At 32.6% G+C, this 27,437-nt stretch overlaps 3 protein-coding genes across 4 annotated transcripts in view; 2 read left to right on the forward strand and 1 right to left on the reverse strand.

The window, feature by feature from the left end:
- The first annotated feature begins 3,874 nt into the window (after positions 1–3,874).
- On the forward strand, positions 3,875–7,556 carry LOC111050901 (beta-1,3-galactosyltransferase 5). The gene has a single exon (XM_022337282.2). The coding sequence runs from the start codon at positions 5,073–5,075 to the stop codon at positions 6,306–6,308; it is 1,236 nt and encodes a 411-aa protein (XP_022192974.2). The 5' UTR covers positions 3,875–5,072; the 3' UTR covers positions 6,309–7,556.
- A 140-nt stretch (positions 7,557–7,696) lies between these two features.
- The window catches only part of LOC111050885 (dynein intermediate chain 2, ciliary), a 69,396-nt gene continuing 49,655 nt past the window's right edge, over positions 7,697–27,437 (forward strand). Inside the window, exons 1-5 of one of the 2 annotated variants that reach the window (XM_022337260.2) lie at positions 7,697–8,417; positions 10,120–10,266; positions 13,696–13,900; positions 18,740–19,029; positions 21,133–21,415. In XM_022337260.2, coding sequence (XP_022192952.2) covers positions 8,367–8,417; positions 10,120–10,266; positions 13,696–13,900; positions 18,740–19,029; positions 21,133–21,415 — 976 coding nt within the window. In that variant the 5' untranslated portion in view covers positions 7,697–8,366. Of the gene's footprint in view, positions 8,418–8,514; positions 8,975–10,119; positions 10,267–13,695; positions 13,901–18,739; positions 19,030–21,132; positions 21,416–27,437 lie in introns of those variants that run through there. The other variant, XM_022337270.2, reaches the window with a different exon arrangement.
- The window catches only part of LOC111043948 (fukutin-related protein), a 248,882-nt gene continuing 236,111 nt past the window's right edge, over positions 14,667–27,437 (reverse strand). The window contains exon 4 of the mRNA XM_039422344.1: positions 14,667–14,767. Within this exon, the coding sequence (XP_039278278.1) occupies positions 14,751–14,767 (17 nt within the window). The 3' untranslated portion in view covers positions 14,667–14,750. The remainder of the gene's footprint in view (positions 14,768–27,437) is intronic.

Here is a 27,437-nt window from a genome sequence, read left to right on the forward strand (position 1 = left end):
GAATTTGTGTTCGTTGAATTACACATTTTTTAAGCATTTAACTACACAGTTTCTTTCAATATATTAAACATTGAAGTTATTTTTTCTTTATTTATACATTGATACATACAATATCAATGTATTTTTACATAGTGAATTTGGAATGTTGAATTTATAGGCCTCTTTTTTGGGCTATACTTTGTACCACTGTGTGGTAACTCCTAAAACAAATCATCAGTCAGCGGGATAGTGATTGAAATTTCTTTCTTGAATCCACTTCCAATGTTTTCCTGTTATATCCTCGAAAATAATGGAGAAGTTGAAAATTAGCTCACCAACAAACTCGATCAGCAATAAGGTTTGAATAATTCTTACTGAATGAATTAATAATTCGATCAACATTTGAAAATGATTAATCAAAGCGTTTGAAAGTTATTGTACATACATATCAATAACGGACGACTTTTTTGCATTGAATCAAAAGTAGAAACTCGCTTCAATAATTGCACATCAATTCTGAGAATGGTGAAAAATGGTTTTTGATTATACAAAAATTACATAATATGGTAAAGTCTTTAATACTATATATAGTCAACCGCACAAAAATAGTCCGATGGAAATTGGAACAGATGAGTGCAACGTTGCCAATTCAGATTTGATCAACGTTGTCCACAATTGATTATTTATAAATAAAGGCCGGGACACATATAGCCGCACCGAGCCCGCGCCGACCTACGGCCGAGCTAAGACTGAGACACGGTGATGGTGGTAGGGGAACACACATATCCCTGCGACAGCCGAGCGGCAGCAGTGTCTCAGTTCTGTAGTGCTACTGTGCTCTGATTTCTGAATGTGTTAAACTATTTGTTAATTATATGACACTATCAAAGCATGTCATATCCCATTAAAATTTATATTTTTCAATTTTAAACTAATTACCTGTAGACAAAGAAGATGAGAATCATAGTGATGTTATATATATCGGTGCATAACAATACCATCATCAGTCATGTATTGGAAATATATAATATATCAGCAATAAAATTGTTATCTTCTGCCTTCTGCCTTCTGCATCTACACGCAATTCGTTTTAAATTTAAAATTTAAGACACAGTCACGTGTTCCTTCTTTTATACGTTTTGTTTTGTATTTTATTACCGTATTTATTATATTATGTTTATCATATACCTTTGGTTCAACTTATTTGGTTCTACTTTTACTTTTGGCTAAGGAACTTGATCTGTAGAAAGGTTCCAAGAATATAAGTGATTCAAAATATGAAGCTGATTGATCAAAGCGTTCGAAATTTATTGTTGAACATTTAGAAATATAAACAGACAGACAACGATTTCGACCTTGCGTCAAAAGTAGGAACTAGGTGACGCTCGTTCAATTAATGATATTATGTTAGCATACCGTATTGTATCATAATGCGAAAGTATTCTGTATTAGGTTGAAATGGTCCATTCACTATTTACATTGGTGCTTGAATTTTATTAAGCTCTGATTTTAAAAATATTGTTTGGATGCATAATAGAAGTCTAGAGCAAAATTTCCTTGTGATAGTAAATTCCTAAATAGAGGTTGCCCCAAAAACCTTGTATTTTCGGTTTATTTTCAAGTTTTCAGCCATTTCCACCAAATTTAACCATCGGATAGAAAAATTCACTTCCGCTTTTTTTTAGAAAATAGAACTTCGAATGAAAGAAAATTATTCAGAGCTCTCTATCTTCAATGAATAATGATTTTTCAATTTTTCAAAAATGAGTTAAATTCAATGAAAAAGTCAATTCTGATGAACTCCCGTTTTTAATCAACAATATCTACCGATTGTCCTCATTTAAATGTATAATTCAAAATCCAATATCGCGTAATTTGGTGCTCTATAACCTGAGATCTGGTAGATTGCTCTATCTCAGATAGATTTCCAGGTACACCTCAATAATAATGTTTCGTGTGTTTTGAAAAACATCAAATTTTCAGCTTCAACTATTATATCATAACTTCATAACTAGCTTCATTGTCCACACATTGAGATTTTGCACAGTTATATTATAGGTTCATCACCCGTTAGATTCACTCAATTTCAGTATTTCATAATACTAGTCAGGTGCGCATAAGGAAACCTCAAGGATTAACATTTCAAACACTCTTAACTTTTGACCCAGAGATCGGATTTCCTTGTACTACAACTAATTGCTCTCAGCAAAAATTCATCGAATTTTTTTTAATTTTAGTCATTTTTGGAAAACTGTAACTAGTAGCCTACTCAATGAAGATAGATAGCTCCGAATGATTTAATTTTATAATCTAAAAAATGGCGGGAATGATTTTTTTTTGTTCGATGAATGGATTTGGCGGAAAAAGCTGAGAACTAGAAAATGAACAGGAACACGAGGTTTTTGGGACACTTTGTCTTTAGCACAAAGGGAATTTTTCATGACAAAATTGGTTCTGGAATTTTCTTATAGATCCAAACAATATAATGAATCAGAACTACAAGGTATATTGCAAACAGAAAAAATACCCCCCCCTTTTTTTCAAGTCTATATATTATTATATTGACTGGACCAAAAATATAAGCAGCTGATAAGTTCCTTTTCATGCCTTCATGCATTGCTGTTCAGCCCAAGCTGCATGCTTTTAACCAATGTACCTAGAATACAGTATTCTAGGTACGGTACCTTGCTAAGGAAATTCTGACAGTTAATCAGCTACTACTCAAACGACAAATTAATTCTTTTCAAGGTCCTTAAAGAGTTATCCCAGACATATGAGACCTGGTCCAAAAGAAGTATCATGAAATTACTTTATTCCTAATTACGAAAAATCGTTAGAACAGTTTACGAGATCCATCCGATATAGGTATACAAACAGAAATTGCTCGCTAAAAATTGCTAGAACAAGATGACAACAGCCTGGTTTATGCCACACATGTCCTTATTGTGACCTGTCCTTACACCACCCCTCCACCACTTAAAAAAATAGAACATGAGTATTAGGATCGGGACGCTGCATGATAATTTATTGTGGTTTGTGCTTGATAACTGTTGCCTGGGCTTCACAGGGCTCCTAAATTTTCTCAATTCCCAAATAAACCATCATTCTCCAATGTATTATTCATATTATTATTGTGTGTATCTTTTTCTCAAACTTTAAATTGATCTGTCAATCGTGTGTGTGTGTGTGTGTGTGTGTGTGTGTGTGTGTGTGTGTGTGTGTGTGTGTGTGTGTGTGTGTGTGTGTGTGTGTGTGTGTGTTGTGTGTGTGTGTGTGTGTGTGTGTGTGGTGTGTGTGTGTGTGTGTGTGTGTGTGTGTGTGTGTGTGTGTGTGTGTGTGTGTGTGTGTGTGTGTGTGTGTGTGTGTGTGTGTGTTTTAATAACAGGTGTGCAACATTTTCTTTATTACAGGTTTTTTTCTTAACAATCATGGTTTCAAACTAGACCATCAGTTTATGCTTCATATTAGATATTACATTACCTATTATCACATAACAATTAGGTACTCATATCGTCACATTAGGCCTGGTACTATTATGCGAGCCTTTTTCTTAAACTTCTTGTAATACTGCTGTTTCTGTTTGCATAACTTTCCCCTATCACAGTACAGTACATACAGTACCGTACATCGTCAAGCGATAGACAAAAAGCACATTCAATTTTGTTTGGAACATTTAAAATCAAAGTAAAATTTGAAAGATGAAGAATACCAGAGATGGAGATTGAGCAACAGTTGGTTGAATGGAGAGATACTTGGTCACTTGGTATAGTGATAGAATCCTGGTACTTACAGCATATATAGATCTTCATCCTGTGAGAGACACCGAGCTGATGAAGAAGGAATGATGAAAAAGTGAGAGGGAAAAGAGTTGTTCTAGACTGTGGACAGCTGTGTTGTAGCCTATGTTGTCGCTTTCGTTCAGTAGTTTCAGTACAGTTAGTACAGCCTACAGCGTACATAACTAGTTGGATTGTACTGGTTGGCTGATTTTGGTTCACAAACTCTGTAACCTAGTTCGTCTTTCTGTTGAAGATCATTTAACTCAGGCCAGCTGTTACGATTGCTAGACCCTTCAACTTAAAATAATTGTTTCATATGAGTTCATCAATGCACTCCGTGATATTTTTGAAAATGAGTTTTTGTGCTTATGGAAAGTGCTATCGTTTGAAACCGTCGTAAGAGCAAGTTAATGTTGACGAAAGAGTGAATTGTCTTGAATAATACCGTAGTGAAAGTTCTGTGAGTTGATAACTACTTTTGGTGGAAAACACTGTTAAAAGAGTTAGTTTTATGGAAACTTTGAATAATTCCACCTTTATAAAAAGTCTTCAATAGTCTACCTTTCCAATTTTGTGATTGTATTGCTCAAAATAATTCTATCATATCAATTTTTCATTTTTTAACCCTTATGTGATTTGTTATGAATTTTTCACTTCGTTTTTGGAGATTTCCAATGAGACCAACTTTCTGAAAACGTAAATTTTAGGGATTAAACTTGAAATTAATCAAACAAAGATAGAAAGACTCAATTATTATAGATTTTGCCATGCATGAGTGGTTCAGTCTATTCAGATGCTTCAATAATAAATATGTTAATATTAATGTAACCAATTTTTTTCAAACTTGGGATGCACGAATAATAAATATATGAAATTCCGAGCTATTGATAAATTAAAATTTGATACCGGTAATGTGATTTAATTAAAGATGCCATGTATGAAAAACATTCAGCAAATAGGTATGGGATAAATGACACAAAAAGTAAATTACGCTATGATTTGAATGCACTACTGTACAATTCAAATATTGAGGAATGAAATAGAGTGATTTTCAAAAATCATCACTTGAATGATATAGGTAATTTTCAAAAAGTAAGACTGGTTGAAATAGTAGCCTATTGGAAAACTATTTATTATTTCTATCAACTAAAATTGTACCGTACCTAAAAATAAAATAAAACTGTAACTAATAGGTACCAAATTAAAAAATGGACTATTTTAATTTTTTTTTGTAAAAATACTAATAAATAGAGAGATTTTACCATCTTATTGTAATGTGTCCTGGGCTTTTCCACTATAATAATACAGTCTACAATGATGACAGAATGGCATGAATTATTGATTGTCAGAGTCAATGCTCTTTTAATAAAATACAATTCTCTATTAAACGTGAGATTCCGATTCATTGTATGCAATTTAACAAAATATGACGCGATGATGGTTTGGAAACAGTTTCTAATATTCCTCTTACTTTTTACAATTTTAATAATATTACTTTTTTTAGAATTTGGAGAAAATTTAAATTCAGATCCGTTTTTGAAGTATATGTTTCTGCCTAGGAGAGAAGAGCTGGGATTTTTTAGAGTTGAAAATGATTTATTGGAGACACCACAAGAAGGACAACTGATAGATTTTGAAGATTTTAAATACATGATAGACCAACCTTGTGATTCAATACTTCCTAGTTTTAAAGCAGTGCTTTTGATTACTTCATTTGCTGGTAATATTGAGAGTAGGAGTGCGATAAGAAGGGCTTATCCGAGATCAGTGATTGAAAAACTTGGGATTCGAAGGGTTTTCCTATTGGGGAAACTCAAGCAGAAGCAGTCAGACATAACTCAAAACGCGATCATCCATGAGAATGAAAGGTATCTAGATATCCTTCAAGGTAATTTTTTGGAAGCTTATAGAAATCTCACTTATAAGCACACCATGGGTTTGAGATGGGCAGCAACAAGGTGTAAGGATGTCAAGTTTATTATCAAAATGGATGATGACATAGTTGTAGATTTGTATAAATTGTCCACCATCATTGATGAGAATCAGGGTGGATTTGATATGATGGGCTACTTATTAGAAGGTATGAAACCGATAAGACTGGAAGCTAATAAATGGTTTGTTCCGAAAGAAGAGTTTCAATTATCATCTTATCCAAAATTTCTCTCAGGCTGGTTGTATGTTACAACTCCTGACTTTGCTAAATGTCTTATCAAACAGTCAACAACAGAAAAGTATTTCTGGATTGACGACGTGTATGTTAGTGGCATTCTTGCGCAAAAATGTAATGTGAAATTTGTAGATATTCGTGAATTCTTCACTCTACATCCCGAATATTATGAGTGCTGCATTAGAAAAAATATTAGCTGCAATTATGTCGCGGGACCCAATGGGGGAGATAATGGTCTGATAGTCAAATATGAAAAACACATAAGAAATTGTTCAGAGCAGAAGTGTGCTGCTTTAAAGTTGACTAGGAATACTTGTTTAACTCAGCGCAAAATACCCTCAATAGGAAAAGGATTTGTTGAGCTCAAACAAATAAAATTATAGTAAATCATCAACTCAGTAAATACAGAAGTTCTAAGACAATATCTTTAAAGGTGAAATAAAAATATGTTGTCAATTCCACAAAATTTTTATTTGAGTCCAAACTAGTTTCGATGATGCACTTGGCATCATCTGACTGCGAGTCTACCAATGATGATGATGATGATGCCATGTGCATCGAAACTAGTTTGGACTCAAATAAAAACTTTGTGGAATTGACAACATATTTTTATTTCACCTTAATATGGAGAAATTCCACAACATCTCTGTGCAAAGTGTTAACAATATCTTTTCATGAACTAGCACTATAAAAGAAACAAATGCCACAGTATAAGCATTACAAAAGATAAAGACCTAGATAAAAAAATAATACCTTGTTTTGGTGTGGTGTTTACGATACAGACAAAAAATGACTTTGATCAACTTGAGCTTTGAGATACAAACATTCAAATCTGTAAAGAATCTTTAACATTTAAGATGAGTTTCATATTCCTGTCACATGAGAATAATGAATAAGTTGAAGAGATTTTCATCCAATTATGAAGAGAGAAGTAATGACTTTTACCATTAATAATAAAAATAATGAATAATTTAAAAAAATTGTTCTGTTCTGTGATTTGAATATTATACGAGTATAATTAGGCTATATATAATTTATTAGGCTATACCCACCATAGGTTAAAGATAAGGTATTTTCGCCTAATGTTTGATAGACGTTAACTGTTGCAAGTAAATTATTGAGACGGATCAATATGAATCTACACGTATGTTAATATGTATTCATTATATTGATATTGACAATGAGCGAAGAAATGAAAATAGAGTTGTGCTAATAAAGGAAGGATTCTTGCTCAATCGTTATACATGAAATCAATTATTATTAATTATCCAGTAATTTTTAAAATGATGTTTTAATTTTAATATAATGCTTATACAGATCTATATTTATTTAATACCGATACTGTAGCTTCAAGGAAATAAAATTATGTTTACAGAAAAATTATTTGGATTGTAAATTATCCTTGTTTAACTGTTATACATGTTGACTATTAAAGCTATTATTACTCGAATGATGACTGAGATTTAGGAAAATGATTTCTTTGTTGACAATTCTACAAAATAATTGTCAGTACCGTTATGTAATTTTAATAATATACTGTAATCAGTGAATGTTCAACAAATTGTACATAATTATATTATCTACTAATTCGGAGTATAGTGCTATTACTTCAATTTCTATTGAAAATATAACTGTATTATTAATAAAAAATGAGTTTCTTCTATATAAAATGGAATTACCTAAACCTCTTTCTATTACATAGGAAACTTGTTATTCATATTTGACTTTTGAATTACATGCACCTACCAGTACAATATTCATATTTATTCTCACAATTAATAATTAATAATTTATGTGATAAATGAATTAAGACAATGAATTAGTGTGGCCAGATTTAAAATAGATAATGAATAGAATGAATAAAGTAATAAATAAGCATCTTTTATACATCATATTTTACTGCAGTATTTTTTATTAGGATCTCTTATTTACAATAATTGTAATTATTAGGTTGCTTATTACCAAGAACTGAATGAAGAGTCTTGTGGTGAGAAATGAAATCAATACAAGTGAATTTGAACTGAAAAAGTGACAAAAATACATCCAACCAATGTACCTAGAATATTCTTGGTACATTATACTAATTCCTACTAATCATCATTTAACTTATTCATAAGGTTGATTTTTGCCCAACTAATTTTTTTAGATTTACAATATATTTTTTTTATTGTCACTCTAATGAATAATTAAATTGACAAACCATTCTAAATAGAAAACAAATTTTCTGTTTATTTTTGCGATTTTTACAAATAGATACTAGATACTAGTATGTTTGATACTAGTAGTGTTTCTCTCTAATAATCACAGACTAGAAGAGTTCGCCTAGAAAAAGAATGCTAGAAGGTTGCTATGGGAGCCAAATCAATAAGGATAAACGTTCTGTGAGAGAGCTAAATTCTTACTAATTACTGTGTATTAAGTAACTAAGTTACTAAGCAGTTATGCCATTTTCACAACTGCAAAAGAAATCTACTCTGATGAGATTCAATAATGTAAGTAGAGCATAAAAAAATTAGCATCAAATCAAACAATAATAAGAATACAAAAACTATTTTCAAATTTTTGTACTGTGATTTGTTTTTTAGATTAACAAATTATTATAATAAATTATTATGAAATATGATACTTGGAATAATAGTATATGGATTATTGGTGCTAAAGCACATTTAAATCGCTTGTTTTAATTTTTTCAACAATTTGGAATTAAATGTACTATGGTTGAAATCAAATAACCCATATTTAATATTCCAAAAAAGTTATCAAATTTCATATCTCAGATAATCATCAGCCTGTCTGCTGTTCGTAGCCAGATGAATTATGATTTCAAAATCATACGTTCAAATCAATGGCTTTGCTTGTCTCTTTACGATTATTGTAACTCTAGTGTGCTTATCAATAATATAAGCTGAAAATATCAATATTTTTTATGATATTACTAATTGTTAAAGGATAATAAAACGTTGTTTTTGACACAGAAATATTTGATCAATATTCTGATAAGGTAAACATTTCATAAGTAGAAGTCATGGACAAGAGAGCTGCAGTAAAGGTAAGTTGAATAAATTCCAGTTAATTTAGAAATGTTGTTAAACACTTCTTATTAATTTATTCAAAAATTAATATTGATAAATTTATCAACATATTTGTCGCTTTATGAAAAAAATTCGAATAGATAAATTATTGCACAAATGAATAATACGGTACCGTATATGCAGCAGAATTAAAGAAATTTTTCAATTAATATTTATTTATTTTATATGAATAAAAATCAATAAATAATCAAATGAATAGGCAATTTTTAATTCTACAAATGATGTTTAACGACTGAATTGAAATATTGTAAATGACACAGATAAAATGTATTATTGAAAAAACCAAAATATGTATTTCATTTAATCATTGTAAGCTGATTAACATTATTTTTCAATTATAATTTTTTTAGATAATTAAGAAATAAAAACGTTTCAATGAATGAAGCTATTAACAAAAAATTGAACAATAAAAGAATGAATAAAGTTATGTTATCTTTATTGATTAATTGATCAATATAATAAATCGAATATTTCTTATTGAGGATGCAATTTCAAGACGATTTGGCTACTGATCCATTTATTTATTTAATATGCATTTCAATAAAAATAATACAACTACATGACCCGGTTGCAAAAAAGTCGGTTAAACTTGAATCGTGATTAATTTTACAAGAAACAATCAGAGAAGGATCTTTTGAAAAAAGTCTTCTCTAATTGGTTATCGTGAAATTAATCACAATTTAAATTGAACTAGCTTTTATGCAACTGGCATCAAGATGTTTACAGCTTAACCGCCAAAACAAATATTATTTACCTTAAAAGTAAATTTAATTTCAACAGTCAATTTTTATTCCAAGCTATCTACATTAATTGTTTGCTTTATTCCAGTTATGATAAATGCCAATGTATATTGTAAGCTTATTCTAGGTACATTGATGAATACGAGTACGATATCACCTTATGAATAATATCAATGCTTCCAATTTGAACAATGCTGACACTTTCAGGCAAATCTCAACACACGCATACAGGAGATCTACTTTTAGTACTTTAGATTATGTTAAAATCGACATTTAGATAGATTTCCTTATGAAATAATACAGAGTGCATACGTCATATTTTTATCAATTTCTCATTGATCCAGTAAACTTTTCGTTTACAGCCAACAAAATTACGGGCCATGGTCAAGCATGGCAGTGTGTCAAAAATAAAAGGGGAGACTGGAGATCAAAACGACAATGAAAATGAAATTCTAATGAGAGGTAGAAATCTCATAATACCAGAAGATCAGCTAGAACTTCCAGAAAAGGTAATTGAATAGAGTACCTAAGAGCTACACGTTGTTGAAATCAACATATACCATAGGTTATTGGCAATAATATTAGAATAGCAGTTGATTATTAAAAATAGCGATGACACTATTGAAATAAAACAAATATACAAAAAAACAGAACAGGAGTGTACAATATTTTGTCTATAAGCTAAAAATTAAAACCTTTTTCACAATAGAAAGAGAGTAGATTGGAGTATGGTATCTGCTCCGTTACCGGATGTAATAAATCAATTTGATTCATTAAAATAATGTAAAAACTATTATAACATTTCAAACGGACAAACTACTTTATTAACATTCTGCTGATACGCGATGACTGTACACTACAGGCGACCATTTATCTCAATTGCGAAAATACAGGTACACGGTACCGTATGTAAATTCAATCATTAACGGTAACTTTTCACTTATGCAGAATAGGTTGATTAAAAAAAACTAAGTCACAATTTATGAGTAAATTAATTCCTGAAATGGAGAATACTAAAAACTAAATGATGAACGGAGAAATAGGGAAAATTCTTGTTTTTATTCCGAAAAGATATATAGAATAGATTGGCTGCCTTTATTTTTACCTAGGAGGGCGGAGTTAGGGCGCAGCCGGCCCTCTATGATTGTTATCATATATATGATTGAGAAGACAATGAATTCAACATTGGAGTCCATATTTGAGTCGAGATTACAAATTAGATGCCTACCACAGTGTAACCTAAACTATTTCAGTTCTAATAATCATGATTTTCTATTAGTTTAAACTATTTCAATTTTTTTTTTAAATAACAATCTTGTGAGAATAGGCTACGGTAGTGTTCAGTATAAAAAATTACTTGAAAAATCTGCATGAACCCTACAGACAACTGCGATTCATTTATAATATCGGGGCACCGAGCTTCGCTCGTTATTTATTTATTGATAAACAGAACACAATACTTCAAAATGATTGGGAAATGACTAACAGGCACAGCCCAAACTGTTTCTTCCCCGAATTTTGATTTATACACTATAAATGGTCCAAAAAGTAGGTTATGTTCCATACACTTGAATTCAGGTCAAATTTTCAGTCCAAATATTTGAAAACAGAAAAATTATAATTTAGATTGCTTACAAACCAAATTGAATAACAAAATAACACTCACTAGTAAAATTCGTAAGGCTTTTGTTGGTGGGGACTCCCTTGCGGGAAGGTCCCACCGCCTGAATATATAATTTAAGCCGTCAATGGGCCTTACGACTGTCATACTTCAGCCGGGACCGACAATTTAACGTACCCATCAGATAACACGGGATAACACTCACTAATCACTTAAAAATGTAAAATAATTATTAACTTTGAATATTATGATATACCATGTCATGTCAACAAATCAGATTATTTTGATCAAGTCTATTAAAATTTCTAGATTTTTCGCAAGATATGGTAAGCTGATTGATTACATAGCTGATCTCCCACACAGGCACACGCATCTTCTGTTATCGACAGCCGACCTAATTATCATCTGTTTTTCCAAGGATGAATAATTATTATCCTTTTCATGTCCTTCAGCAAGTTTTCCCATGGATGAGACCTAGTGCAATCGAATTTTTATATCATAAACCAACTATGTAATAAATTTCGTGAAAATCGTTAGAGCCGTTTTCTAGATACGTTGGACATAAATAACCATAAAAAATATAAATAACCAGCAAATATAAATAAATACAAATAATCAAATATAAAAATATATATTCATATATTCAGAAATTGCTCGCTTAATATAATAGGAATTTATTAATAAATAGAACACAATTCTTTTAAAATGATCGTGTTTATATTTTACAGCTGTTGGCTATATGTTAGCTTATGAATTTCGGGGATGAGATATTTTGATTTTCCACGGACCGAGTGCTTCTCACCAATACCTACTATTACTTCAGGCCCCACAACTAATTAATGACGTCATAACATGTAGATTGATTCTTCCTAGATCATAGTAGTTTATACTAACTCATCAATGTATGCTCTCTAACTTTTGTTACTCTATCGATTTTTATTGGATAAAATACTATCTAAATTTTGGATTAAAGACATTTGTATTTTATTAAATATAAATTTTATTGGAATAAAAACACTTTATTCCACAAATGCAATGATTTATCCATACTTTCAGCTTGATAGACATAGGCCTATTCGATTTAGTGATAGAGCTATTGATAAATTCATCTCAACCAAAAATACTTAATAGCCTGTATCAGAATCGAAGGAGAGGTAAATCAAAGATGAACCAAATTAGATGATGTAACTCTTTTTAGGAAAGAGGCTCCCACAAACTTGATCACAATAAATCTGTGGTACAAAGAAACCCATCAGGAGAATTTTTTTCAGTCAGGTAAAACCTTTAATATTAGAATGTTATGGACAGTTCCAACACTTTGCATTTACTTTTTAATTTATTAGCTCAAAAGTTCTTCCACATACTTTATTAACACTGTTCTTCCACACTCTAATTACACTGTTATTTCACATTTTATTCACACTGTTCTTTCACACTTTAATTAAATTTTCCACTCACACTTTATTTACACTGTTCTTTCACACTTCATGTGAACCGTTGTTTTGTAGAATATTGAAGTTCTTCCTTCTTCTTGCTTGTATCCATTTTAGTTTCAAAGTTTCATCTTTCGAAAATGAAAATACCGTACGGAAACTTTTGGAATCTTGTTATAATTCCCGCGACAATTAGGTACACAACAGTATCCCATGATTTGAAACCCCAAATTCATTATTACTTTTCACAAACGGATATTAGAAAAATGATAAACAAACCATATTCATTGAAATGGAAGACCGTGAAAATTGAATTATTGTAATTCCAATTTTGTTGATTACTATATCAGATGTGATAACAAGCATCAGCGCTCTTATTTCGCTTACTTACCGCCAGTAGATCATCGATCTACATGTGATGACGTCATAGTTTATCATAGAGATCAGTTGTGGGGCCTGAAGTAATAGTAGGTATTGGTCTCACTCACTTTTTTATTGTCTACAGACCACGAAAGTCTCAGCTGTTCTTCCAAGGATGAATTATCCTTTTAATGTCGTTCAGCGACAGGGGATTAGACTTAGTGCAATCGAATTTTTATATCATAAACCTACTATGTTCCAAATTTCGTGAAAATCGTTAGAGTCGTTTTTGAGATCCATTGGATATAAATAACCAAATATAAAAATATATACAGATATACAGAAATTGCTCGCTTAATATGATAGGATTTATTCTAGCTTATTCTATTCAGAGAGGTGCCAGTAATGATAAATAATATCAGACATTCAAACGATCCTATTTTCGATTCAATAAATTGGTTTGTTTGTATAATTACTAACATATTACTGTTCTCTAATGTTGATAATAATTATTTGACTTACAGGAATTGAGTGAAGAATTAGCAAGGGTTCTAACTACTGTCAATCACCAGATACCAAAAAATCTCATAGAATTCAGTTTTAGGGAGAGATCGTTCATTCCCAGTCCAACCACTCCACATGACATAACTCTGCTTCAATATGCTGGAACATCTCTGCACAAAGAGTCGCCAGAGGCCCTTCTCCAACTTGAGGCTGAATATATTGAAGGTACAGCAAATTTAAAAGTAAACTCTAATATTTTGGTAGTTCTTTTATTAGAGCAACGCTAATGCTAGTGTGATGTATTAGCACGTAAGAGTTAATTTTAATTATTAGTGCAAAGATGATTTCAATGTTAATTAAAAGTTATTCAGGATGAATGAAATTTCATCAATAAAAATGTTCTATGATATCTGTATACAAAATGGCGGCTGATTGAAGTTTCAGTTTTTAAAGAAATGAGGGGTTGTAACTGAAATACCGTACTTCAAATGTGAACACCCATTGTGTGGTACATCATCTTTTAGGCCTTTTCAAAACAAGAAAGATGACATCTAAGAATGTTCTATCATGCTTATATCCAAAATGGCGGCTGATTGAAGTTTTAGTTTTTGAAATGGGGGTTGAAATTCAGTTGTACGTCAAAAGGTGGAGTATTCGACCAATAAATTATCCTGAAAGTTACAGTGTTATAACTACAATTGAACAGTCTCAATATAGTCTCAACTAAGTATTAACAGTCTCAACAGTCTCAGCTACAATAAGTCTACAACTTATTGAAGGTTTCCCATACATATACTCACTCTGTATGTATTACATTTATAATACATAGAATATATTACATAAAAAATTAACATTTCTTGTGAAACTGAAAATTCAAAAAATTCATTTCAATTTTGTAGGTCATTGCAATATTATTCTCAGTAGTCACATAGAATCTAGAATACATTGAAATCAATACAATTCAAATAAAACAGTTTTTTCTGGCCCTTCCAAGATAATGTTGAGGTTACTGTTGGGGAGAGGCATTCTTTCAACATTGGAGATAGAGCTGCTACTACTGGTTGCTCCCAGAGTATCAGGCAATGTGTGAACCTGAAAGAAAACACATAATTCATTGTTAAGTTACCTTAAAAGCAATGTGATATCTGAACCACTCAAATTCATAAGAAAACAAGGCATTATACTAACAAAACATTATACTAATCACATAATAAGCTAGAGAGAGTTTACTCTCGAACATGATTTCTTGTAATACACTGACAAATGCGTACCGTATATATGGCAGTTTTGTGCATTGATAGAAGCTACAACCTACAACACATTAAACATTTTCATATGTAAGATAAGAAGTACCTATTTGTGCTTTAAATAATACAAAAAACACTTAGTAGGTCAAGTACAGTTATAATGGTTATAACACGAATAGAAACCTAAGATTGATTCTTAATGAATTCAAAAACAAAGCTAAATTTTCTCATCAATGCATTTTGAACTCAATTAGAGATATTCCTAATTTTCTATGAGAAAAATATGCATTGCAGTAAACTAAAATATGTTTCTTAGTTACAAGATATACTATTATACTATAATATATACTATAAATAATATTATACTAGATATACTATTTTTGATACTATACAGAGTGGGTGAAAAGTCCGAGAATGGCTTAATATCTCATACACAAAGGTGGGTGTGATGGGTGGGTGTGATTGGGGATCCTACTAGAATTGAAAATATGACTTTACCATGATTTCAAAAATCTGGTCCGCCATATTGAATCCAACTTTGTTTTTTAAATAGGAAGGTGGTCATGCGATACATGATTTCGATACGGAATTTCAAGGCAAAATGAATGGCGAAAACCGCACATTGATATCTCGAACCGTTGGAAGATATTCACATTATAAATCAATACCATGCAAATCAGAAATGAAATAGATAATTGGTATTGATTAATAATGTGAATATCTTCGAAACGGTTTGAGATATCAATATGCGGTTTCCGCAATTTATTTTCTCTTGAAATTCCATATTGAAATCACGTATCGCATAACCACCTTCCTATTTAAAAAACAAAATTGTATATTTAATATGGCGGACCAGATTTTTGATGTCATATAGGTAGTGAAGTAGTATTTTCAATATGAGTAGGATGCCCAATCACACCCACCGTCAAATTACCTTTGTGTATGAGATTATTAAGCCGTTCTCAGACTTTTCACACTCTCTATATATTACTAGCCGGCAGACTCGATTCGCTCGGCCTTATCCAAGAATACTGTAATCCAAAAATACTGAGTTTATATAATAATTTAGTTTCAATTTTCACTTGCCAAAGCATTTCTGACGTCATGGCCAAAGTCTTCCAAATGTATCTCTTCAGCTGTATCACATTAAAAAGAGCTCCATCAGTGAAAGCAAAAATTATAATATTACAGTACCGGAACACAGTGTCATTACAAAAAGTGTAGCCTATTTATGTTGTGCACCAAAAATTCTTTATAGACATGTAATTGTAATAGACATTCGCAGTGCAAAATATCATTACATAATGAGACGACTGTTGCAAGACAATATCATTGCAACGAAAATTGCCATTTGATAAATACCGTAATTATATTTGAGTAATTGATCATTAGAACAACACACTATATTGCTATTGAATAGAGACTATATTGTGTTAATATTTTTTAATTCATATTTTTCAGGTCAAGTAGTTTTAAATAAGGTGCTAATGAATAGGAATGACTATTTGGAAAATTTTTCAATATTTAGGTCTAAATACAGTATTGTTTCAGGTGTAACAACAGAAATTATGTTCACTTTTCAACAGAAAATAATTCTCTAAGATTTTTCATACATGAAATTTAACACATGTTATTATGTTTCCGCTGTACAATGGATTATTCAGAATATGGAGAGCCAGAGGAAGCAAAATATACCGGTGGTGACAGTCAGTTAATTTGAGACGCAGATTTTTCTCAACTCACAATTTTATGAAATTCGCTTGTATTATTGCACAAAAATGTGACGTCTCTTGTGTTTTGTCTCCTATGTGTCCATTGTCCTTTTCTTTTGTGAGTCTCTTTATTGAACATCCAACAACTCATTACACATTTCTCCAAAACACTTGGAATTACTCAGTTTTACAAAACTTTATTTGTTTCCACAGTTTTTCAAAGATCCAGCTCTCCCCACTGGAAACAATCAGTATACAATTCCATTTCAGTATGTTGAATAGGCTCATCGATAAAAGTAGCCTGCCTTCTCCAAATTATAAAAAAATAATAAATGAAAAATAAACAAGGTACCCACAAACTGTTTCATTTTAAAAGATATATGTTTAGTAGCTCTACAAGATACCATACCGTACTCAATCCAAAACAATACTCAATCTTGATGCTAAAAATTGTATTTCACCAAACCTTTGAATATTGTTTATCCTGACGTCATAGTTTCTACAATGGAAAATATAATCAAACCTTTTCTTATCCATCCATACGGGAACAAATCGTCGATAAAGAATAAATTATGAACAGGTACGATATTTCAGATAACATTTTCTGTCTAATAATTATAATAATCAATTATCATGATGGACTTATAACATTGTTGATAAACCCTACTTTGGACACCCTATAGCTCGTTTGATATTATTATACAAATAATAATCTGTTGTTAATTTAACAGTAGGCTGGAACCTAAAATCTTCACTGTTGAAAGTATAATTTATTATACAGTTAATATTAAAACACGATTATCAAGCGTCTTTGTGTTGTGATGTGTTGTGTCTTCAAGTTCTTTGTGTTGTCTCTTCAAGTTTGTCTTTTTGAAGTTTCAAACATTTTGGATTTTGATTAGAATACTGTATTGTGTAGATGTTGGTAAAGCCATATTTCTCTTTATAATAGCTTAACTCTATTATTATTTTCAATTCTTAGATTTTCAGTATGAACATTATTTTGAAATTCATTTCTAGTATTTCTTTTGTGTGTATGTGCTTTTAGTTGTTGAAGGTTAACAATTTTATCTATTCACTTATATATTCTTCTAGCTTCTAACAATTCTTGGGCCAGTAGATAAGTATGAAGGATTCTGCAGAATTTGTTATTCTCTAACATTTAATTATAATTAATTAAATTCGAATTCAATAGAAGATTTGCATTGAAAACAAGTTGAAACACTAGAAAAGGGAAGTTATGTTTCAGTAGGGTGTCTTCTAGAAACCCTAAAACTTGAAAAACAATTTACAAATAGCCTACAACATCATTACCTAACAAATAACCTACAGTATAATAATATAAATATTTGGAAATACTTGAAAAATTTGTTCTGTTTCAATGCTTAAAATACTTATTATGTTGGAATACTTTGATGAAATTAATAATTTGCAATAGAAACTAGTTAAATACTAGTAATCCAGGTTTACGTTGCAGGCATTGAATTCAATAAACATTTTGCAATATGTTCCGTATTCCTCAATTACATTTTGCTGTTTGAGAATCACATTGAGAGCTTCAATACAATATATAATCTATATAATATAATAGAAGAAAGTATCGGCTTATACATGTACGGGATAGAAAATTCACGAATGACGCATCATCACGTCTGAACTACTCAACTGATAACTTTTAATTTTGCATATTATAGATTATTGATTTACCGAGGATGGTTATAGGTCTATTTTAAATTCTTCAAGATTTAAGTAGGTCAAGTTTTTTCAGTTTGTCAAGTTTTAAATTAGACTCTTGCAGAGCACGGATTACCTGCTAGTTTACAATTATTGAAACAAGCTGCAGAACCTATTGATTGAATTTTTATTTTATTATTAGTTTATCGGATTTGGAATCAACAGGCAAGGCAATTTTAATATTTGCTGATAAAAGTTGATTGGTAGAGCTTTTATTCAATGAGTATATTATACTCATGCTGTAATAAATTCATTGAATTCTGCTTCTGAATTCTGAATTTGTTGGAACACAATTAAATCTTGTTTTCAAGACAGTTTAAGATTAAATTAATTAAAATATTCAATTTTGAAAGTGTGGAATGGGCTTGCAGGTGTAGAGCATGGCTCAGATGCCAGCAAAGCAGAGAAGAAAGAAGGAGGAGAAGAAGAGGGAGAAGGAGAAGATGATGAGGTGGAAGGAGATGGAGACAACGATGCCGAAGGAGACGCGGAAGCGGAAGTGGATGCGGATGCGGATGGCGTGGAAGACGAAGATGGAGAAGAAAAAGTCGAGGCGAAGGAAGATAAGAAGGGTCCTCCGCAACGGGGAAAAGCCAAAAAACTAACAAATCAGTTCAATTTCTGCGAAAGAGCCACCCTCACTTATAACAATCCTTTCAGGGTAGGGTATTAATTAATTGAATAGAATATTATAATGTTTATTTATATTATAATATGAATGCTTAGTAATATCTCCATTCAACCTACATATAGTTTGTATTGAATAAGTTGGAATTTGGCCCTCCATCCGAAGAAATAACAGAGTTGCCAATTTGTGTAAAATTGCGATTTTCTCAAATTTCCAATTGTAGTATGTAGAATAGCATCTCTGATATTCCAGTACCGGTACCGTAGTGCTAAAAATGTGTCCAGGGTTGAAGGATGAAAAGGAAATTAAATTTTTCTATGAAATTGAAAACATCGCGAAAATATGTTTTTCTTTTGAATATCACTTTAGTCATCTGTATTGCTAAGAATATGTCAGGGTTGAAGCATGAAAAGGAAATTTAATTTTTCTATGAAATTAAAAATATCGCAAAAAAATTGTTTCTTTTGAATATCATTTATGTCAGAATTATAGGAGATGAGTTAGTATCTATATATAGGCCTATATACATTGTGTTTACGAACTGCCTACCAATATACTGTAGGGCATTGTCCCTGGGTAACAAACATATCTTAATAACATATTCAAATTGTCCGGAAGTCTTCAGTTACTCACACAGCGGCCATTTTGCTTTTTTCACTTATTTTATTTTACCAAATAATAAAACATATGAAATTGAAACTTTGCACGATCATTTATAACAATTAGACAAAGCTAGAAAAAGTTATGATAATTTTTCAAATTAATAAAGCAAAATGGCGGCCATTTAAAATTTTGTTTCTTGAATGACTCAGAAACCGTTGGTTTTACAAAAACTTTACAAGAATAACTTTTTTTAGTAAAGTTAATTGCCTATCGATTGCTAGGTTGGATTGCCTATCGATTTTTCAAGATTGAACCAATATTAACTGAGATATGGCAGCCTTAGTGATAAGTGACCACTGAACGTTTGTTGCAGTGCAAACAGGGGCATGCTGATAGAGTCGCCTCAATGATGCAACAATCTCTATTTGCATTGCATATTAATTGTAGCCTAAGCAATTCAAGGTCATTTCAAAGAATAGAATAACGTTACATAACCCTCTTAAGGTGAGTCACCAACCACTAATATTAAAATGAAAAACATATTCCTGCAATGTTATAAATTCCATAAGAAAAATTTAATTTCCTTTTAATCCTTCAGCCCTGAAACTTTTCCAGCTCTACAGGAATGTCGATGATGATATTTGTTTGTGTGGTTAAATAAGAAATTTGAGAAAGTAGCAATTTTACACAATTGGCAATGCTGCAATTTCCTTGGATGGAGGGCCAAGTCTCAAATTATTTAATACAAACTATGACATGTCTGTGTTAACAAAACACATTAATGTCTATAACATTTTTCAGAGGCAAGTATTGGCTAATTATGCCAATGAATTGGATAATTTTAAAATCTTTCATTCAATTTCTCAATTTTATCCATATAATTTCTGCCAATATTTCAAAATTTTAAATAGAATTTGTGATTTCAAATGTTTCAAATTGAAACTAGGTAGGTACCCTAGATAAAAAAAATTAATCAGCCTCATTAATTGATTAATCAGGAATTCAGGATGAATGCCTTTTATTCTATAAATCATGAATTGTTGAACAATATTCGTTTCAGATCTAGCCCATTATCTTCATACAGTAATAAATACTGTATAGTAGACTACCCGCCAGTAAAACAAATAACAATATGGATTGAAATCAATGCTTTCAACAAATGATAAAAAATACATCCACTACTGTAAAGTCAGGGTTAATATTAAGGCTTTGTTTATCATTTCTTGAGATAATTATTATCAAATCGAATCAAATTGAATCAATTTATTTACAAATCAAAGGACATTAGAATGGAAGAAGGTACACAAAACAAAATTGTGATTTTTCCCCCCACATAGACGAATCTATGTGTGCGGATTTCTTAATAATAGGGAATTCATTGAATAACGGCAATAGCCTACTTAAAGAATTCTCTGACTCGAAGGTGTTGTTACTTAATTACTTAGTGTACAGTGTGCAATATTATATGGTATTTAATATTATATTTCGATGTTGAAATTGAATAATTGCTATAATTTGTACTTGTATTTGCAGGACCAAGCAGCACAAACCACACCCCCGCCCCAAGCAACTTTCTGCGACTACATCAACCAATGGATAGTTTATGACGCTTATCAAGAAGACTACGAAAACCAACAGAACATGAAAGAAAAAGAGAAAAGGGAGAAAATGACAGCACAACCTAAAAAAGAAGAAGGAACTGGTAGAAAGAGAATTGATAAGCACACAGTTGACCCAACAACCTACAGAATGTTTCAAGCGGCTAAAATATTGGAGAGAATGATCAATCAAAATACTTATGATGAGATCGCTCAAGGTTAGTGTAATAAAGTTGCACAGTTTGATAGAGTCGATTTCATGTTAGAAAATCATGTCCACTACACTAATCCAAATATCCATTGGTGAATAATCTAAGTAGAGTATTTCTGAAATAGAATAAAATTATGATTGGAAAAACAATAATGAGTCGAAAATAATTGACCGAACGTATTGAGGTCTATTATGTTTCAACTCTCGATTTGCTTTCGTCTGTCTGTATGTAACGCGATTACGGCCAAACGCGTTGATAGAATTCGATGAGATTTGGCAGAAATATTCCTTCTTCAACTGCGCGTCGATGTATACACAAGGTTTTTTTGAAATTTTGCATTTTAAGGATAATATGAAAAGAAAAAGAATTCCTCCATACTCTGATTTCACTATATATATAAATTAAAACAGGAGACACAATATAAATAGATTGAAAACACTTAAAAACTTACATTAGAAATGGGGGAAATTTTCGGAGAATGTGCCTCTTTTCTCAACCGAGAAGACTGCAGTTTTGAATCCAATGGTTGTGTGACCACAGAGTACGCACGGAGACTCAATTGTAGCAGCAGAAACCACAGATTACATGGTGCAGACGGATGGAGAGAAAAAGGGTACAGATTCAGGAGACATGAACATGACAGCTCTGAACGTCACAGACATGAACATCAGACATGACTCCAAAGCTCTGTACCACCTACTTCCCTGAAATTGAAAACCTCAAACCTGTCCTTAAGGTCTATTCCATGTTGTCTCCTCCAATCCCTCTACCAAACACCTTTTCCAGCAACCACCCACCCTCATTTATAAGCAACCTCCCAACCTCAAAAGAATTTTTAATAAACCAATCACTCACATCTGATGAAATCCCAACTCCACCTGGTACCCTACCTTGCAAACGCCCCCACTGTAAAACCTGTCCTATCACTGATTCTTCCATCTCCTTTACCAGTCCTATCACCAACTACACCCACCAAATCCATCAATCCAGTAATTGCATCTCCAAAAATTGCATCCACCTCCTTTCCTGCAACTTCTGTCCTGCCTTCTACATAGGTGAAACCACCACTGCCCTAAACCTCCTGATCAACAATCACAGGGCTTCCTTTAAAAATAATACTTCCCTACCCATCCCTACCCATGGCTCTGAGCACAACAAGAACTTTGACCAATGCTTTAAAGTCAAAGTCCTTAACACCCTCCCTCCCACAGCCCCCTCCATGGATGTCAAGACGAAAGAATTGGCTTTTTTTTTGGGTGCTTGGAGCTGCTTCCAGTCCTATGCTTCAAACAGTCGGACATGTCTGGTACACTATTTTTCACTTTTAATCCTTGCCTGATAATTTTGAAAGCCTCTAGAGCTTCTTCTTGAGCTGACGGATTCTTTTCCTCAGGTTCGTCACTGTCATCATCATCATCATCATCATCATCATCATCATCATCATCATCATCATCATCATCATCATCATCATCATCATCATCATCATCATCATCATCATCATCATCATAGTCAGTTCAAAGAATTGAAATGTGTGACAAAAGCAAGAATGGGAAAGTCCAGCTGTTCACCTGCCTGGTCCACAATAATAACAAGCTCTTGGAATCCAATTTCCAGTAACTTGCATTCGATTTCCGACATGTGTTTCACCCTCTATTGACTGTCTACCACTCTATCTTCTTCCTACCTGAATTGCCATTATTTTTAGTCTATTGACCTTTCTGCTGAAACTAAAGAATTTCTTGAAAATGACAGTCTGCTTCCTATACACACTTTGTATGTTGAAGTCAAGAGAAAACTTTGTTGTTGAGAGGTCCGAAATTCGTTAAATAGAGGTAAATAAGCAGCAAAAAATCTAAAATGTCATGGGATTAGGTAAAAATTCGTTGTGTAGAGGATTTCGTTAAGTGGAAGTTCGTTATAGAGAGGTTCGACTATATATAAGGGTACTGAGTTTTTTATTTTCTTTGTATCTATATTACAAGTAGCTCTATACAGAAAAGATATATATATATATATATATATATATATATATATATATATATATATATATATATATATAGCACATAACAGAAGACTCTTTAAAGTTTGTAATATGAATTAAAACAGGAGACATAAGACATAAATAGATTGAAAACACTTAAAAACTTACATTTAAACGAAAATTTTCGGGAGCTGGGCCCCCTTTGTTAATCAAACAGGAAGTGAAGTGGTGCAGATTTGAACATTTCCTCTCCTCACGTCCCACACCCTCCACCCCTTCAACCACCTTCCTATTGAACCTTGCAAAACTGGTGCTCACAAGCAATGCCTTCAGGTTTGAAGATAAATTTTATCTTCAGACTCAGGGTACAGCCATGGGCACCAGGATGGAACCATCCTATGCAAACCTATTCATGGGCCTCCTTGAACAGGATTTCCTTTCTAAACAAACCCTATCCCCCCTGATATGGCTCCGTTTCATTGACAACATATTTCTCAATCAACTCAACTCCAACTACTCTGTCTCCTTCATCTGGAATATCTCTGAAACCTCCATCAACTTCCTAGATGTCAACGTAATCCTTTCCAACTCCAATGCCTTATCCACCAATACTTTCACCAAATCCACCCACACTCAACAGTTCCTACACTTTGAGAGTTGCCATCCCTACCACATCAAAAGATCCCTCCCACATTCCCTCTCAATCCGAGGCCAAAAAATTTGCAGTGATCCCCACCACCTTGACCAGAACCTCAAAAAATTCCACCAATCCCTCCTGAAATGTAGCTATCCTGAAAGGTTGTTACAGAAACAAATCTCCTCCAAAACATACACTAATCCAACCACAAAAAATTCCCAAATCCCACAAACTCCAAAGCTCTGTACCACCTACTTCCCTGGAATTGAAAACCTCAAACCTGTCCTTGAAGATCTGTTCCATGTCGTCTCCTCCAATCCCTCTACCAAACACCTTTTCCAGCAACCACCCACCCTCATTTACAAGCAGCCTCCCAACCTCAAAAGAATTTTTAATAAACCAATCACTCACATCTGATGAAATCCCAACTCCACCTGGTACCCTACCTTGTAAACGCCCCCACTGTAAAACCTGCCCTATCACTGATCCTTCCATTTCCTTCACCAGTCCTATCACCAACTACACCCATCAAATCCATCAATCCAGTAATTGCATCTCCAAAAATTGCATCCACCTCCTTTCCTGCAACTTCTGTCCTGCCTTCTACATAGGTGAAACCACCACTGCTCAAAACCTCCGGATCAACAATCACAGGGCTTCCTTTAAAAATAATACTTCCCTACCCATCCCTACCCATGGCTCTGAGCACAACAAGAACTTTGACCAATGCTTTAAAGTCAAAGTCCTTAACACCCTCCCTCCCACAGCCCCCTCCATAGATGTCAAGACGAAAGAATTGGCTTTTTTTTGGGTGCTTGGAGCTGCTTCCAGTCCTGGTCTCAACAGACAGCAATAGTACCATAACTATCAACTCTACACCAACTGTTCAATTTGATTGAAATAAATTTCATCATATATAAGAAATTTCACAGCTATCGAATATATAATAAATTTTCAATAAAAAAAATAAAAATAAATTTCATTCCAATTCAATTCTATAATCCCATTTTCTAATTTTATTCTGCTTCATTTTGGATTTCTAATTTTGGATCTCCTCTTTCCTATCAGTTCATAATCTACACCTTTCCTTATCCATAACCTACTCAAATTTGAAATATCCCACTTGTAACCCATAATGGCCCACCAACTAATCCCATAATGCTCCTTCAATAAGTGCGCCTCCATTTGTCTGTGCTCTATGGTCTACACGAATCTCTACCGCGTCTCTGTGGTCACGACCGTTGGAATGCTCAAATCTGCACCACTTCACTTCCTGTTTGATTGACAAAGGGGGCCCAGCTCCCGAAAATTTTCGTATAAATGTAAGTTTTTAAGTGTTTTAAATCTATCCATGTCATGTGTATCCGTGTATCCTGTTTAAATTTATATTATAAAACTTAGAAGTGTTTTCCATTATGTGCTATATATATATATATATATATAGATATATATATATATATATATATATATATATATATATATATATATATGCTATATGTATATATATGAAACCACCACTGCCCTAAACCTCCTGATCAACAATCACAGGGCTTCCTTTACAAATAATACTTCCCTACCCATCCCTACCCATGGCTCTGAGCACAACAAGAACTTTGACCAATGCTTTAAAGTCAAAGTCCTTAACACCCTCCCTCCCACAGCCCCCTCCATAGATGTCAAGACGAAAGAATTGGCTTTTTTTGGGTGCTTGGAGCTGCATCCAGTCCTGGTCTCAACAGACAGCAATAGTACCATAGCTACCAACTGTTTAATTAAATTGACTTTAAAAGAGTTTAATGTGTTAACAGTTAGGCAGTTGTATGTAATAAATGTAGCGAAATATATAGTCAAACATAAAGCTAATTTTCCTTGCACAAATAACACAATCAGTAACCTGTACAATCTGAGACCCTCCTCAAATAAGTATCTTATGTACAATACAAACATTGAAACCATCAGAAGACAACTTATATATTTAAGCACTAAATTGATAAATAAAATTCCTGAAGAATATATCTGCTGCGCAAGATTGACTAAAAAAATAAAACATGATATTAGTATTTGGATTAAAACGAACTATTTTTTCTACCTGTAAATTAAACAAAGTAAAAGAGGAACTTAGTGTTTTTGTGTGCTCACTTACCAATCTAGTGTGGACTTTTTTATTTATTTTTCTTTATTAAATTAACTATCCTATCATCCCACCTCACCTTTTTTCCTAATCCTTTATTTTCCCTCTCAAGGATTGAAAGCCTTCCTAGTACATGGGTAACCATAGTTGGAAGAGCTTCAATCCCCCCACCCCTTTACACCAAATTCTGAATTAGCATCTTGTACGGACATTTTTGTTTTTTTTTTGTACTAATTTTGCTAGTTGTTTGTTCTTGTTGTAATTTAATATTACTTGTATTTTATGTATGTGTGTAAAGGAAAATAAATTGAAATTGAAATTGAAATTGAAATAAATTTCATCATATCATAATAAATTTCACAGCTATCAAATATATATATTAAATGTTCAATAAAAATGAAAAATAAATTTCATTCAAGTTCAATTCTACAATTTCTACAATTTTAGTCCAATTCTTTTTTGATTTCTAATTTCAAATCTCCTCTTTTCTATCAATTCATAAGCTACACCTTTCCTTATTCATTACTCACTCAAATCTTAAATATCCCGTTTGTAACCGCCTCCTAAATACCTCATAATGTCCCTTGAATCCGTACCCTTTTTCTCTCCATCCGTCTGCACCGCGTAATCTGTGGTCTCTGCTGCTACAATTGAGTCTCCGTGCGTACTCTGTGGTCGACCGTTGGATTCAAAACTGCATATATATATATAAATTAAAACAGGAGACACAAGACATAAATAGATTGCAGTTTTGAATCCAACGGTCGACCACAGAGTACGCATATATATATATATATATATAAAATAATTAACCGGGTACATTCGTTTGTTTTGACTTACTCTTGAGTCCGACGATTGGTCGCCATCGCAGATGACATCTTCTGAGGGTGGCGTCGAAATCCACACTGAGTCCTAGGTATTTCGGGGTCGAAGAGCATACCTCCTACCCCCTCCCTCCACTTGCTTGGGCTGGCGCTGTTGGGTGAGTGAAATTCCAGGAATGTTGTCTTGTTTTGGTGACAATGGTGCTGTAGCGGGTTTCATTGTACTAGGTACTGGGCGTTTGATATTCAAAATTAACTTCCATAAGGGAGACACGTTGAGGCTGTCGTCTCTTTTTTTTTAGAGATTAGAGAGCCTTGCTTTTCGATTTCCAACGCCTCTCTTACAATCCTGACTTGAAAATCTCGAATGCTGGCTATTTGTTTGGAATTCACGAAATTTATTGTATGACCAGTATTTTTCACATGGTTATATAGGGCTGAGGTTGATTGTTGAT

The sequence above is a fragment of the Nilaparvata lugens genome, chromosome 2 (assembly GCF_014356525.2).
Source record: "Nilaparvata lugens isolate BPH chromosome 2, ASM1435652v1, whole genome shotgun sequence".
Classification (NCBI taxonomy): domain Eukaryota; kingdom Metazoa; phylum Arthropoda; class Insecta; order Hemiptera; family Delphacidae; genus Nilaparvata; species Nilaparvata lugens.

Coding starts and splice junctions, on each gene's coding strand:
- LOC111050901 (XM_022337282.2), top strand. CDS start 5,073: ATGATGACAGAATGGCATGAATTATTGATTGTCAGAGTCAATGCTCTT.